The 15,765-nt window shown below is 36.4% G+C and overlaps 1 protein-coding gene across 5 annotated transcripts in view; it reads right to left on the bottom strand.

Moving 5' to 3' along the window:
• Window positions 1–15,765, bottom strand: part of GRID2 (glutamate ionotropic receptor delta type subunit 2) — a 1,491,890-nt gene that overhangs the window by 229,795 nt on the left and 1,246,330 nt on the right. For all 5 annotated transcript variants that reach the window (XM_032332901.1, XM_032332902.1, XM_032332903.1 and 2 more), the window contains one exon: window positions 11,345–11,540. In XM_032332901.1, coding sequence (XP_032188792.1) covers window positions 11,345–11,540 — 196 coding nt within the window. The remainder of the gene's footprint in view (window positions 1–11,344; window positions 11,541–15,765) is intronic.

Genomic DNA, 15,765 nt, shown 5'->3' with positions numbered 1-15,765 from the left:
AATGAGTGAATGAGTAGATTAATTGGAATTGAATGTAGCTAATTAAAAGAAGAATTGGAGCAGGTCTGGCTTTCATCATGGATTAAATCACTATATAAAAAAGCAATTTTAAAATTACATGCTCTGTTAATGGCAGCTTAGTACTATTATCTTTATATACATGAAATACCACTTTATTGTTTTCACTTTGATTTAGAGAGTCTATATCTATATCTATTTTTTCTGGGCATCTAGAAAAAATCTTTTCAGCTTTCAGTTTGCTTTGTCGTGTTGTAACACCTAACATTCTGATTCAAGCTAAAATGCTTATGACTGTTTAAGAAGGATATAGGTTTGGACTTCACCTTTACCCTTGAGAACATAGTTAATCAAGACTAATTTTTAACTCAAACATCTATGAAGATTATTAGAAACAAAAATATGTTTTAAAAAATGTTAATAAAAGGGTGCCTGGGTAGCTCAGTGGGTTGGGCCTCTAATCTTGGTTTCTATTCAGTTTATGATCTTGGGGTCATGGAACTGAACTCCAAGTCAGGCTCCAGGCTCAGCAGAGTCTGCTCTATCCCTCCTCCTTCTTCTCTGCTCCTCCCACTGTTCCTGCTTTCTCTCTCTCTCTCTCTCTCTGTCAAATACATAAATAAATAATAGAATGTTTAAGAAAATAATAAAAACAATCAATCCCAGGCATTAAAAATGCATTGTCAAGATTTCTGGGAATGATCTCTATGAGTGTGTGTGTGTGTGTGTGTGTGTGTATGGGTGTGTGTGTTAAGATTTTACTTATTAATTTAGGTGGGGAGAGGCACAGAAGGAGAGAGAGAATCCAAGCTGACTCCACACTGAGCATGGATCCCAACACAGGGCTTCATCCCTGGACCCTGAGATCATGACCTGAGGTGAAACCAAGAGTTAGACTCTTAACTGACTGAGCCACTGTGGGTTTTGTTGTTGTTGTTGTTTATTGTCGCACTGACTCTCTTCTTGCACTATGTAATAACTGACATGGACTTAAAACCTTTGATTTTTGGGGAGCGGAAAATATGTCAATGGGATCTGAGCTCCCAGATGCCTGCTGTAGTGCTAAAGTAAATCATATCTTATTTGTTGAAATCATCTGGCAAAGGGCAAATGTAGCAAATGTACAGTTACTTCTAAGCTCAGTGGTATGACAGTCTAGGACTTCTGGCATTTTCAAAGATCCAAAGTTGTTTAGTATTTTGTTTTGATTTTCCCCAAGTTGTGTTCAGTCTGATTATTCATTTCTGTAATGGGGCCTAACCATGATTTTAAGGTCATATACTTAGTATATTACCAAGTTATTCACTGTAGCCCAAGTTAGGTCCTATCCTCTCTCTGCTTATAACTGTCACCTACTTTGGCATCTTCACCCAATGCCACATGGTGCTATAGAGTTCAAAAAGGAAGGGGAATGGAACAACTGGAAAAGAGAATATGACCATTGTGGTTCATGGATTTGAGATGCATAAGACCAGGAATTACTGTATGTAAACCCATAACAGCTGAAAATCGTTTTCTACTCACAACCTCTTTTCTTTTATGTAATTTGGTTCCTGCTAGCTTCATTCTCATGACCAATGAGATCATTACCTGAGCTGAAACCAAGAGTCGGATGCTTAACTGACTGAGTCACCCAGGTGCCCTCTGATGGGAGTAGTCTTGAATCACACGGTTTTAAGAGACTGTCCTAAGCCCTGCCTATATCCTCGATCTGTTTTTTGTTTTGTTTTGAAACTTCCTTTAACCTTCTGTTGATGAGTAGAACTTGCTTTTCTTCTGCAAATACTACATTACTTTTGTTCTCAAATGATAATTACTTTTCTCTTCTACAACATTCATATCACTGGGGCTGGATCATGGTTAGGTATCTTTCTTGTCCTTTGAACCACTTCTAGAGCCTTGGCTTTGAAGCTCATGCTATCAGACTACACTCATTCCTACTGCAGACATCTGCTGACTCTGTGTCACTCCGACATTGCTCAAAGATTTTACCACTTGGTACTCTGTCACTCTTTCAGATTCTAGTTCTGTGGTTATTCTTGGTGATTTGATTATTCACATAGACATCCTCTTCCAGTACTTGGCTTCTTCATCTCCAAAGATTATGTCTTTCCTCCTACCTTAGCCACCCACTCCCATGTTGTATCACTTCCAATACTACCACTCTCTTCATCATTTCAATTTCAAATGTGTCATCTTGGAACCAATTTGTATTATTTCCAATCCTGTCCTTCTGGTTCATGGACTCCTATAGTTCTTTGGTCCCACCCAGACCAACAGTTCATTGTTCATGTCATCCTCTTTTTTTTTTTTTTTTCCAAGATTTTATTTATTTGACAGAGAGATAGAGAGCACAAGTAGGCAGAGCAGCAGGTAGAAGGAGAAGGAGAAGCAGGCTCTCTGCTGAGCAGGGAGCCTGATGCGGGGCTCGACCCCAGGAGCCTGAGATGACCCAAGGAGAAGGTAGCTGCTTAACCAACTGAGCCACCCAGGCTTCCACATGTCATCCCCTTGGTATCCTCCTCAGCTGAGATTCCCTCATTCATAATAACAGTTTCTTTGGATATATTCTCAACTCCCTCACCTTATTGTTTTCTATCATGCTTATTTGATAAACACCAATTCTGGTGAAATCTCTTCTCTGTGAACTCCGTGTTTATGTTACAAAAAAGCCCATAATCATGCTGATTGGTTTTAGTTTATAGCCATGATGACTATTTCAAAAGAGCCGTTAGTCTTTTCTAGGAATACCATTATATTTCACTCATCTACTGTTCCTCCCATTCTCCAGAACAGCTATTCCTATCCTTTCTCTCTTCAATTCTCCGGAATCTTTATCCTATTACTTGTATTTTGGTGATGGCCTTGGTTCCTATTTCTCTGAGTAAATATAATCAGTCAAAATGATTTTCCATATACTTCCACTACCATATCTTCCAACTTATCTGCATGTGTGTCCATATGTTCTACCTTCTCTCTTTTTGCTATGGATGGACTGTGCTCCTAAATCCAACCCCCCACTTGTGCATTAGATCTCAAGAACAACTCTCCAGCAGTTCTCTTGTCTCTCTCTTGCACCATGAATTTCCCCCTCTTTACTGTATCATCTCATTAGTATAGAGACATTGTATATATCTTTTTTCATAAAAAAAATTTTCCCAAACCTCACATCCCACTCTAGAACCCTCCCCACTATTACTCAGCATTTCCTTTCAGCAAAGCACTTTTACAAAGTGCCCAGTCTAACAAAACAAATGAACAAAGAAGAACGAAAAACAACAACAAAAAGACTCCTAAATATAGAGAACAAATGGGTGGTTGCCAGAGGAAAGGGGGGTAGAGGACAGGTGAAATAGATAAAGGGGATTAAAAGTACACTTCTGATGAGCGCTGAGTAATATATAAAGTTGTCAAATCATTATATTGTACACCTGAAACTAACAAAATACTGTATGTTAATTATACTTGAATAGAAAAAAATTAAAATAAAAAATACAGTAAATAAAAAGTACCTAGCCTTGTAATTTCCACTGCCTCTCTTCTCATTCTTTTTCTTTCCAATCTAACTCTAATTTGTTCTCCTTTCCCTCTATCAGATCTGCTTTTGTCAAGGTCATCAGAGACTGCTGGTTGCCAAATAAATCATTAATTCCCTGTCTTCACCATACTTGATCCATGAGTATCATTTGACAGAGTTGACCATTTGAATTTCCTTGAAACACTTTTTCGCTGGCTTCTAAACAAGCACTCTTGGCTTTATCCCTGTTTCCTTGGCTGATCCTTCCCTGACTCTGTTACACCTTTTTTGACTCTCGCTTTTCTAAATACTACATTGTCCCAGGATTAGTCTTTACATAGCTTTCTTTTCAAGATAGATAAACACACGTTTAGTGATATCATTGAGTCTTACTACTTTAAATACAGACTCTATGCTAGTATTCTCCAATCTCCAGCTAGAACTTTCTCCTAAACACTCAACTCATATATAGAAAGCAGCTTTCTTGGCATCTATCTTGGATAATTAATAAACATTTCATATTAACTATCGTGCCAAAGGCAAATTCTCATTTGGCTTCTCAAATCTGCTCTTCCCATAATTTTCTCAACCTCAATAAAAGCCAACTTCATTCTTCCAACTACTTAGGCCAGAGACATTGGGCTCATTTCTAACTCTTTTTTTTTCATATCCCACATTCAGTCTTCTACAAAATTTTGACAGAGTGACTTTCAAAATATATTCAAATTCAATCACTGCTCACCACTTCCACCATAAGCACTCTGGTCCATCCATCAGCATGTTTCACTTGAATTACAACAGTAGTCTCTCCTTACTCTTCTCCTTGTTTCTAGCCTTGACCTCTCCCTATTTTTCACACAACACCATAAGTGGAGCTTTAAAAAGTAAATCAGCTCATGTCACTCTCCTGCTCAAAACCTCAGAATTATTAAAAAGTCAGGGTCGTTTAAGTGACTCCAAGATATTATATCAGTGATTCTCAACCTTTACTGTGAATCAGAATCTCCTGAGTGGATTTAAGATATTCAAATGCTTTCTATTCCCCAATTAAGATACAATGAGTAAATGAAATTGAAAGGTTCAAAATTCTAGTTATAAAATACGTAAGTCATGGGGATGTAATGTACAGCATGGTGACATAGTGAATTATACTGTATTGCATATGTAGCAGTTGCTAAGAGAATAGGTCTTGAAAGTTCTCATCACAAAAAGAAAATTTATAACAATAGTGACTGATGTTAACTAGAGTTACTGTGATTTTGCAATATACACAAACATAGAATCATTATGTTTTATGCCTGAAACTAATATAATGCTATATGTTGATTATATCTCAATTTTAAAAAAAGATACATTTGGAACTTTAGCAGGGCCCACACTTGAACATCTTTAGGCCACCATTCTAACTCCCACTGTGATCTTATTTCCTACCTCCTCTGCATATCCTGTCCACTCCCCATGAACCCTTCTCCAGCCACATTGTTCTTGACATTTCTCTATCATGCCAAGTTACCTTCTGCCTCAGGAATTTCGCAGTAATTTTCCTTCTGCCTGGAGCTCCTGTCCTCACTGTCTCCTCACCATCTTCATGGGTCATGCCTGTCATCTTTCAGGTCTCTACTCAAATGTCACTTTCTCAGGGATGCCTTCTGAGACCACTTTATATGTGATGGCAACAACCCTCTTCCTCCTCTGCTTTCTTTCATTCTTACCTTTTCAATTTTTTTTTTTCTTTAGAGCATGTATTTATGGGCTTGTCTATTTTTTTTTTCTCTCTAGTACAAAATAATCTTCATTTGGGCAGGGACTTTCCTTGTTTTGTTTGATTCCTGATACCTAGAACAGTGCCTGGTAAATAGGTGCTCACTGAATATGTGTTGAATGAATAAATAAAACAATAGCTTCACTCCACCCAGTTTTTTCAGCCACAGATAAATAAAGAGGGTAGGCTTACCCCATCATTTCATAAGGTCTAGAATTTGTCTTTCTGCATCAGTCCTCAAAAATCCTCGATACTGGCCCATTTGACATGACCAATCTTTTGTCTTGGTTTTCGTTTCAGTTCTCCAGTTTTCCAGCTGGCATTAGAACTGGGGCCTGCGCCCAGTGGCTTTGCTCCACACCTGGACCTTGTCAGTTTCCCTTTCCCCATACTGCTCTGGGACTTGTGTGGCCTAATTAGCTTTGCAAATTGATGCTATCTTTCTGATTGAAAACTGCGGCTGCCAACACCATCCCTCACTTCCCTGTTGCCATAGTATCCATCGGATTTTTATATCCTCTTTGAGCTCTGTAGTCTGAAGTATTATGTGTAGGGATCCTCTGGCTAGGATTTTAATCCTACCAATCCTGATTTTCTTTTCTTCCTGAGTAGTCTTCATCGCTGGGGTTTTAGAATAATTTGTTCTTCACCATCTGAGTTTAATAGGCTATCAGAAAATAAATATTGCCCTCTAAATAACCAGAGACTTCTCTATTTCAGTACTACGCACAGATCCTTCATTCCTAGTCAGATCTTTACCTATGATTTGCCAAAATATGAGTTTTAGCATGTTACTTTTCTGTTTAAACCCTTCTTAAGTTCTGTATCTTCCACAGAGTAAAAGCCCACTTAGAATGTTTTATACAGCTCTGTATTAGCATTTTCAGACTTTAGCATGCATATGAATCACGTGGGAATCTTCTTAGACCAAGATTTACATTGAGAAGGGTTTAGGTGGGGCCCAAGAGTCTGCATTTCTAACAAGCTCCCAAGATGCTGATGTTGCTAGTCCACAGGATTATGCTGTAGGTAACAAGGCCCTGTATGATATGATTTCTCCCTACCACCTGACCCTCTACTTCTCGGCTTTTGTTATTCTTCTGATGTTACACCTCATTTCTGAGTTACACCAGCTTCCTTCACAGTCTTTGAACATCCAGGCATACTTCCACCTTAGGGCCTTTGCATCGGCTGTCCCTCTGTCTGAAAACACGTCACCCAGATATACAACTCTTTCTCTCGAATCTGCTTCATGTCTTTTTTCCAGTGTCATTTTCTTAAGCCTTCCCTGGCCATCCGATCTAATAAGGCAGATCATCCCCCTCTTGTCCCCCTTCTCCCTCTCCTATTTTTTCTCCTTAACACTTATCACTATTGAAATACAACATATTTAATTTTTTTAAATTGTCTGCTTCCTCCATTAGAATGTGAACTCTATGAAGGAATTTTGCTTTCATTCATGTTCACTCCGGTGACCAAAGGACTGACTGATACACAGCAGGTGCTCAATAAATGATTGTCGAATGAATGCACTAACAATTTCACTTATATTTTACTATACATTTTTTCTGCTTATGCAAAATGTCCTGGGAAAAGGAAGACAGAATCAGATTTGTTCTAGTTTAATTAAGCTAGCCTGATAAAGGTGAATGTCTCCCAAGAATAGCATATCAGAACTCATTTACTTAATCCTCATTTATACAGCTTTCTTTGGTATGAGCAGAATGATGTTAGAAGGGATAAAGCTCTACCTTCAAGTAAGAGAAACTTAATGAGACTACTAATACAATTAAGAACAAATATAACCTGAGACATTAATGGTATCTATTTAAAGTTATAATTAGATTGCAAGGACTGTTTGCACAGTGATGCAGGTTTTCCTGGAAGACAGTTACTATATATATGAACTTGTGTCAAAGACATTGTAGAAGAAGTTTGGTCTTTTGTGGAAAATTGACCTAGAAGACCTCTAAAGTCTTTTCTGCCTGAACAAATTAGAAACCAACGACAGAGAAGAGGAAGCTGCTGTGTGAGATGTGCAAGACTAGTTACTAAAGCAAGAATCTACAACCACATTTCATGTATTACAGTTCTCAATCTTATAGACTCCCAGTGAGCTTTAGCAGGTGAGAAGGTTATCGGTTTTTGATTGGTTGGTTTTGTGCTTTAAGAGAAGCTGGCCAAGACCTTGCAAACTGAACCAAAATACATCTCATTATTATTACCTATTTTTTGATCAAATCAATTTTCAGCTGTCTCTGATTTTGGTTGAAAGAATACATACAACAAGCAAATTTCACTTTGATATTTTCCATTATGAATTTATAAGAACATTTTTCACTGCCCCTCTAGTGAATCAGAAAACTAAATAAATATGGTATAAATCTAGGTGACACGATTTGCAGTTTTTTAAAAGTCATAAGCCCTCTTTATCAGTAGATTATAAGAGTAGAAATTCTTCTCTACTTCTTTTATTAATTAACCTTTTCAAATATGTTACAATTTTAACTTAACCTTAGAAGATACTATATAATAAAGCTTTGTTGTTACAAATTGCTCACCTTTACATTCTTTCAGGTAATCTTAAGGATCTTTTTATGAAGTTATTATTTAATCATGTTATTTATTGATGCCTATATATGTGTGTGTATATATATATATGTGTGTGTGTATATATATGACAAAAAACATGTGAAGTAGGAATTCTTATCAACATGATAAAAATCCTGGGGCCCACAGATTTTAAGTAACTAGTTACATTTAAACATTTGAGCTTAAAAAATGAAATGTATTCGAACCCATGTTGAAATGTCTTTTGCAGGCTTTTAATTCTCACACTGTGACAATCTTAGGGAAGAGGAGACTGAGTCTTAGAGAAGCCAAGTGACTTGCCCAAAGTTGTACACATAAGAACTGGAAGAACCAGGAAACAGGGCTCTTTCTGTTCTTTATAACAGACTTTTTTTTTTTTTTTAAATATATGACATTTAATAACAGCATGAGAAACACTAGCCCAGGTCGAAAGATGATGGAATGCCTACATATTTAAAGAGAAAGAAATGGCAAAACCTACAAGAATTAACTAAATTTCTTAGCACACAATGCAAACTTATCAATAGCTTAGTCTAAAACACTTTTATTTCATAGAATCTCAAACTGAAATTTTCTCAGGGTAGGTATCTATAATTTCTTTTTACATATCCACAAATGCCAAATTAAATTCTATATGGTTAAAAGACATAAAGGTAAGAAAAAAAGAAACAGAAAACATAGGAAACCATATGTACATGCTCTGAAAAGGAGAGGTTTTCTTAAACAATCCTGAAGACCTTGGAAGATATGTATGTATATCTTAACACATACAAGACTATTTAAAAATCAAATATCAAATGTCACTGCTATGTGACATTTGATATTCCATACCCTTGTGATTTATTTTTTATTTTGGAAATGCTAGAATATAGGAAGTGTACCCAGTCTGTATTACTATAAACACTGTAAAGTATATGGGCTGTGTGCGTATGTGTGTGTGCGTAAAAACACAAGAATGAAGCAAGACCTTATCTACATGTGTTGACGTAACTGGCTACCTCTGAAATTTATAAGAGTCTCTTAGGGTCTCACTATTTCAGCTCTGTATACACTTACCAATCCTTATTGAAAGGTAATAATGAATCACCACATTCCCTTATTTTAGTGATTTTTGTTTGTTTGTTTGCCATTCAAATAGAATCCAGATTTTTAATTAAGGGCAACAATGTCCTTCATGCTCTATCCCCTGCCTTCTAACCTCCTTCCATGTTCTCTCATTGGGCATGTTCCAGTTCGTGTTGATTTTCAGCTGGTTTCTTGAATGTAACTCCACGCTTCTGCTAAGGTTGTGCTTGGTTTGGAAGCCCTGTCACCCTCTCTTGTACATAAACAGCTCCTGATCAGGCAGGTCATCACTAATATTTTATCTCCTCAGGGAACCATACTTGATCACTGTTCTGAAAGTAGATGTTCTCTTTAATTTCTGTAAAAGAACCCAAGGTTTTTTTCCATAGCACTTATCATGATTTAAATCATTTTATTTGATCACATATTTTAGTTTTCTTTTCTCACCAGACTTTACATTTCACAGATCCAGTGATCATTTCTCTGTGGTGATCTATAGTTTCTCAATCAGTGCCTGGTATATAATTGGCACTTAGCAAATATTGTATGAAAAAATGAATAAATAAGTGATGAATGAGTGAATATGTATCTTTAAAAATATTTTTTGAGAATCTGTATGTCTGCATGGAGAAAAAAAGTGAGTTTTCTCTGGGGTGCCTGGGTGGCTCAGTGGGTTAAACCTCTGCCTTCAGCTCAGGTCATGATCTCAGGGTCCTGGGATAGAGCCCTGTATCGGGCTCTCTGCTCAGCAGGCTCCCTGCTGAGCAGAGAGCCTGCTTCCCCTTCTCTCTCAGCCTGCCTCTGCCTACTTGTGATCTCTGTCTGTCAAATAAATAAAATCTTTTAAAAAAAAAGCGAATTTTCTCTGGAATGATATGCTATAGAAAGAGGTTGCAAAGTATGGAGAGCTTTGGCTTCTAAAATAGAATAAAAATATAAATTGTGACTATATTTATCCCCAAGAAAATAAAATTCTTCTTAACAATTAACAATATGAAGGAAAGTAACTCTTCCCAAAATGACTTAGTATTCTTATTCTGAGGCTTAAATTCATTCACATCCCATGAGTACCTAGAAAAGCCTAAAATGTCCACCCTCCCATCTCCTCCAGACAACATATAGGTCCACTCACTCACCCACTTTCACCCCCACCCCCATCCTCCTAGTAATTGTTGAACTTCTAGAAGTCAGTGGATTTTAAGATCAATAGTTGGGTCCTGGGAAACTGGGGTTAATGCAATAAGGGTGATTGAGTTAGAGGCCATTGCTAACATTTCAAGGAATTCACATCCTAATGCATCATTAGAACTTAAAGGAGGTTCATATCAGCATCCTCAGTTTTCAAAATAATGATGCCAACTAGGCTGACTCTAGGAAACCATAACATCAGTAGCAGATGAAGGACATCATATGAAAAGGCACAGAATAATGCTAGAACCTGTGTCAGAATATTTTTTATAGTCATCAAAACATTCTCCAACATAGTATTAGTAAGTTTGCCTTCTGAACAAGAAGCTCAGACACGGGATCCAAATTATTCTGCTGTGGAAGGTTACAGAGAAAAAGTGTATACCACGTTTGTGGCTATAATTAACGTTCATGCATGCATTCATTCATTCATCCTACAATTATTTATTGAATGTCAACCATTGTGATTTTCACTGTGCTAACCACGGGGATAATTTTAAACAAAAATCATTCAGTTCTCTCGTGCAGATTGATGGGACTTGAGGAAGAAAGAATTACTTCTGTAGAGGTGTTTATAAACCACAGCTCAGAATAAAAACTAGCTTCATGTTTTACACAAAGGACTGCTTTGTAAGCTTTTTTTTTCCCCCCTTGATAAAATAACTTCTAAATGATGGTTATTTAAAATAAGCTAGAAATAAAGATTTACACTTTTGGAATAGAAATAGACATTTGTAGGAACCTTATTTATTGACAAGATTAACTTTTATCCACCACATAATCATAAGTAAAGATAAAGTTTTCATCTAAAAGGAAATGAAGTATAGAAAATACCCCAAAGTCATTTGAAAGAATTGGATAACTCTACTGATATTTGGAATGGGATTCATAAAAACCTTTTCAGTCTTCATGTGCATAAGTCCCTGACCGTTCTGAACAAAATACTAGCTTATGTTTTCTAGTTTTGGAATTCTATTGGAGACAGATCCATTAGACACAGCACAGAAGGCTTTGAATTCCCTTTGCTTAAGCACTCTGCCAACTCAAAATCTCCTTTAAATCAATACGAGGTATAATTTAATTGCAGACTCTGTGTCAAAGTTAAAATTTTAGAAAAGAAATAAACCAAACTCCATGTAGCAATTCGAATATAGGAGACAAAATAGCAGACTAGACTATTATAGCAGAACAATGACCAGTACCTTTTGAATGCCTGCTTGGGATTCCAGAACGTTATTCTCTGATCCATTGCTTCTGTTGATCATCCGCCACATTTGGGAATACATGCTGTCCCTTTCAAAAGGATTCATTCCCTTCATGCGGACATGTTCATATACTGCAGAGTCCAGTACTGTGCCATAAGGGATGTCCGTTTGCTTGGAGAGGTCCTGGAGAGATCTTCATGATTAGGAGAGAAGAGAGACACAAGTAAGAAATTGGAAATAAAGTTATAGGAAACAGAATAATATATGTAAATACAGATGTCAAATTGCTTTCCTATTTTGTGGTTTCTTAATATTAAAATGTAATATATAAAAAGAATTGCTGTTAGGGTTATGACACATGAATCATAAGTAGATAAAATCATTACTGAAAAAAAAATGAAAATTTCTCATGGTTCTTGTGTGTGTGTGTGTGTGTGTGTGTGTGTGTGTGTGTGTGAGCCTTCACTGTGAAAAAAACCAAAACCAAAACTAGATCTAGCAATTCCATCAAGGCAAAAACAACTTAAATTAGATTGCTGGATAACCACATAATCATTTAGTTAAAAAACAACTACATGTTATAAGCCTTAAGCCTATGTTCTTTTAGGTAGCAATGTTTAAATATATTTTAAAATAATTACATTGTGCATGAACAACCCATTTGAGGTGAAGTGTATATTTAAAAATTAGTATTTATGATAGTCACTATTTAACAAGCAGCTACCATATACATGCCAGCAACTGACATAGATTATTCTCACAGCAGTGTCCCATTTCTCAGAAGTATTTCACCCATTTCATCAATGAGAAAACTCAGATTGAGAGTATAAGAATTTGCTCAGTGTGGCACAGTCAGTGAGGGATGAGATAAGACTCAAATGTAGGCTTCAAAAGCTATAGTATTTTTACTGCAAGATACTGCCTCTTATTTGCTTTAAGTTTGTGTGTGTGCACATGCATGTGTGTGTCTGTGGGCGTGAAAGAGAGAGAGAGGAGAGAGAGAGAGACTTCTATTTGTATTCAAACAGAATAGAATTCATGTTTCCAGAAAGATGAATATATTTTCAGCTCTCTCTTATGCATAATAATGATCAGGATTTTCACATCCATCTTTGAGTTATATAGATGGTATCTACTTGTCCTAGGTTTTTCATCTTAAATTGGTGGTCAATTTCCTTATATTTAAGTTTCTGAGCCGCTCTGTATTTTCTAACTTGGAGAACCAATTACTGCTGCACTGAAACTCATTTGAGTTTGTGTAGCTGCTCAACTCTAATGACTGAGGTTTAAGAACAAATATGTGTCTTTGGCATACTATACAAAATTAGACACTGGCATATTCAAGTTCACTAACCTCTGCGAATGGCAGCAGATGCTTTGAAACACTATACCATATTTTGAACAAGAATATTCAGAGCCCTCCACAGCCATGGGTCATGAAACTCATGTTATGTATACTTCTGACCTTTTGGTCTGTTTCTAGATGGAGTTTGCTAATGATTTCCTGGGGCCTTTGCAAACAACACTAGCATTGGGCAAGGGTATTGGGAATACTCTTGCAGGTCACCAGTTTCCATCATGTGCAAAACTGTATTGCAAACAATAAATTATGGGCTGTGTTTGCTAGAGGAGTATTCATGCCATTTTCTAATAGTAACTTTCAGCAAAATTTAATCTACATTTTATTGAGTTTTTGGTTGTCGATGTGTATCATTTACTTTGTGGAAACTACCATGATGATTCCTTTTTGCTCTGTACTTCTGCTTAAAATGATGTGTTGAAAAATGACTATTTCCATGAGAGACTGTGGACTCTGAGAAACAAACTGAGGGTTTGGGAGGGAAGGGGGGTCGTGGGGGTTGGCTGAGCCAACCGGTGATGGGTATTAAGGAGGGAACATATTGCATGGAGCACTGGGTGAGGTGCATAAACAATGAATTATGGATTACTGAAAAAAAAATTAAATTTAAAAAAAAAATGACTATTTCCAAGGAAAAATTTGCTGAAATATTCTACAATTATTAAATTAATTCTACCATTTGTAAAAAGATAAAATGACAGCATGAAGAATAACAGGGCAAAAGCAGGAATAAAATCAAGCTACACATAGCTAGGGTACAACCTCATAAGAGAGTAAAAGGGCACTTTCTCCTGGGATATCCCACAATTATCTTGTTGACAGTATAGCAATAAGACTTTTGTTCCCAAAGATCATTTACCTCTCATCCACTGCTGTTTCCAGTGATGGGATTGAAACTATTAAAAACATTAACATTTTAACATATTTCCCATTGTTTACTGGAGGACGATATAAAGTGGTAACACAGGAAAAAGAAATGAAACATTATCAATACAGGTTATAATAGCAGTAGCAAATAGCAATTTGTTCAATACCTATTAATACAAAGGCCTAGGCTAGGTAGTTGTATGGAGCTTGCACCTTCTAAAACCAGAAGGTCCCATGGCTGGAGAAGGCCATGTCACATTTCATCAGAGACCCTCCCAGGATGGGATTGGCCACTAGCTGTTTAGAACATTTGGCAATCAACCTATATTATAACTTTCAAAAACTTTCAATTTGGCGGTGGTGAGATCATAACCTAGGGGTAAAATTTTTGTATGCCCAGACCTCTAAATATATAACCTGTTTGCCCAAATAGTCATACCAGTAAAATACTGTTAAATAAATTAACACTTCCTCTTAGCTTTTCATGAAAAGAAAATTGAAATCAAATGTTAGGATCGTTAATAGAATCATTTTCTGTGGCATAACATCACCTTCAATATCAGCTTTACAACTTGAATATAGAATTGTCATACAAATAGTTTTGTTGGTGAAACTGATTTGTACATGGTAAAATTTTAAAGGAATTTCTTAATATATTGCCTGTGTGAAATTCCTGATGTCAGAAAAAAAAGGCATTTTATGCTCAACATACCTCAGATTTAGAATAGCAGAGCATTTGTAACTTAGAACAAAGACATATTCCCTCCAGCTTCATTTCTGATATCAAGTTCAGCTTATAAATTTGCCTTGAGATATGCTTGCAATAAAAATTACAGCTTGCCTGATTCAGCATCGTTCCATTATAGTACACTGAGACAGTACCAAAAGTGACAAAAATAAAATGAAGCAAATTGAAGTGAGCACATTTGTGGATCATAACAAATAGCATGGAGGACATGGGGACTTAGAGTGGAGAAGGGAGTTGGGGGAAATTGGAAGGGGAGGTGAACCATGAGAGACTATGGACTCTGAAAAACAATCTGAGGGTTTTGAAGGGACAGGGGGTGGGAGGTTGGGGTACCAGGTGGTGGGTATTATAGAGGGCACGGATTGCATGGAGCACGGGGTGTGGTGCAAAAATAATGAATACTGTTATGCTGGAAATAAAAAAAAAAAAAGTAAAAAAAAAAAAAATTGAAGTGAGCACAAACAGCTTATTACAGAAAGTGAAGGTTGTTTTAGGACCCCAACACAGAAAGACAGTGACCATTTTATGTGGTCATTCTGTTATTTTTCATAAGATTTTAGAGTAATATCAGCAGAAAAGGAATGGCCTATAGTATGAACCCTTAAAAGAAATCTAGTAAATTCTTCTACAAGTGGTATTCCTCAAAAAAATTGTATCTTAAATTCAACATCTGAGTATTACTTAGATATGCCAAATCATTGACATCATTTTTTTTTTGTTTGCTTGGTTTGCCAAATCAGTTTTAAATGCAAAATAATTCTAAAATAATTAATAATACCTAATATATAAGTTAATTTACCATGGCAAATGTTGTCATTTCTTTCTTAACAATTGCTGGTGCATACCCAGGTCACAGAGGAAATGGGAAAATCTAGAGCATTCTAGAAAGGAGTTAACTTGCAATATACTCATACTGATATATTCCATTTCTCCACTTAATCTCACACAACTCACATTTACTACATAAAACACAGCAAACAATCACTCTATTATACCTGAATCCCCCTCTCCCAACCCCCCACCCCCATTCACGCATACAGAGTTAAAAAAAAAAAAAAGTGTCTATAGCAATAAGTGGTGAATAATAAAAGAAAGCAAATGCTTTGCTACTTTAAGCCTTATTCTCCCATCATCTTTTCAAAATTCTACTTTTATTTTTCCTGGTGTCCTGTACTACTAGCAACCCATGAGTACTAAAGAATACTGAGAGATGATAGGTAAGTGGTATTTACTTATTTGCATGAACATTATACGTACTTAGAAATTGTAATTTAGGGTACTTCTGTAAAGCCAGTTTCAGGAATTTGGGTGGATCTAGGATGATTGCATTTTATGAGGCCAGCATCACCTTGATCCCAAAACCAGACAAGGATCCCACCAAAAAAGAGAGCTATAGGATGATTGCAAAAACAAACACTTAAAACCCTTCAAACATAGAAAATT

This window comes from Mustela erminea, chromosome 2 (genome assembly GCF_009829155.1).
Source record: "Mustela erminea isolate mMusErm1 chromosome 2, mMusErm1.Pri, whole genome shotgun sequence".
Lineage (NCBI taxonomy): Eukaryota > Metazoa > Chordata > Mammalia > Carnivora > Mustelidae > Mustela > Mustela erminea.
Note: the sequence above shows the minus strand (reverse complement) of the source record. Positions and strands in the feature narration are given on the sequence as shown.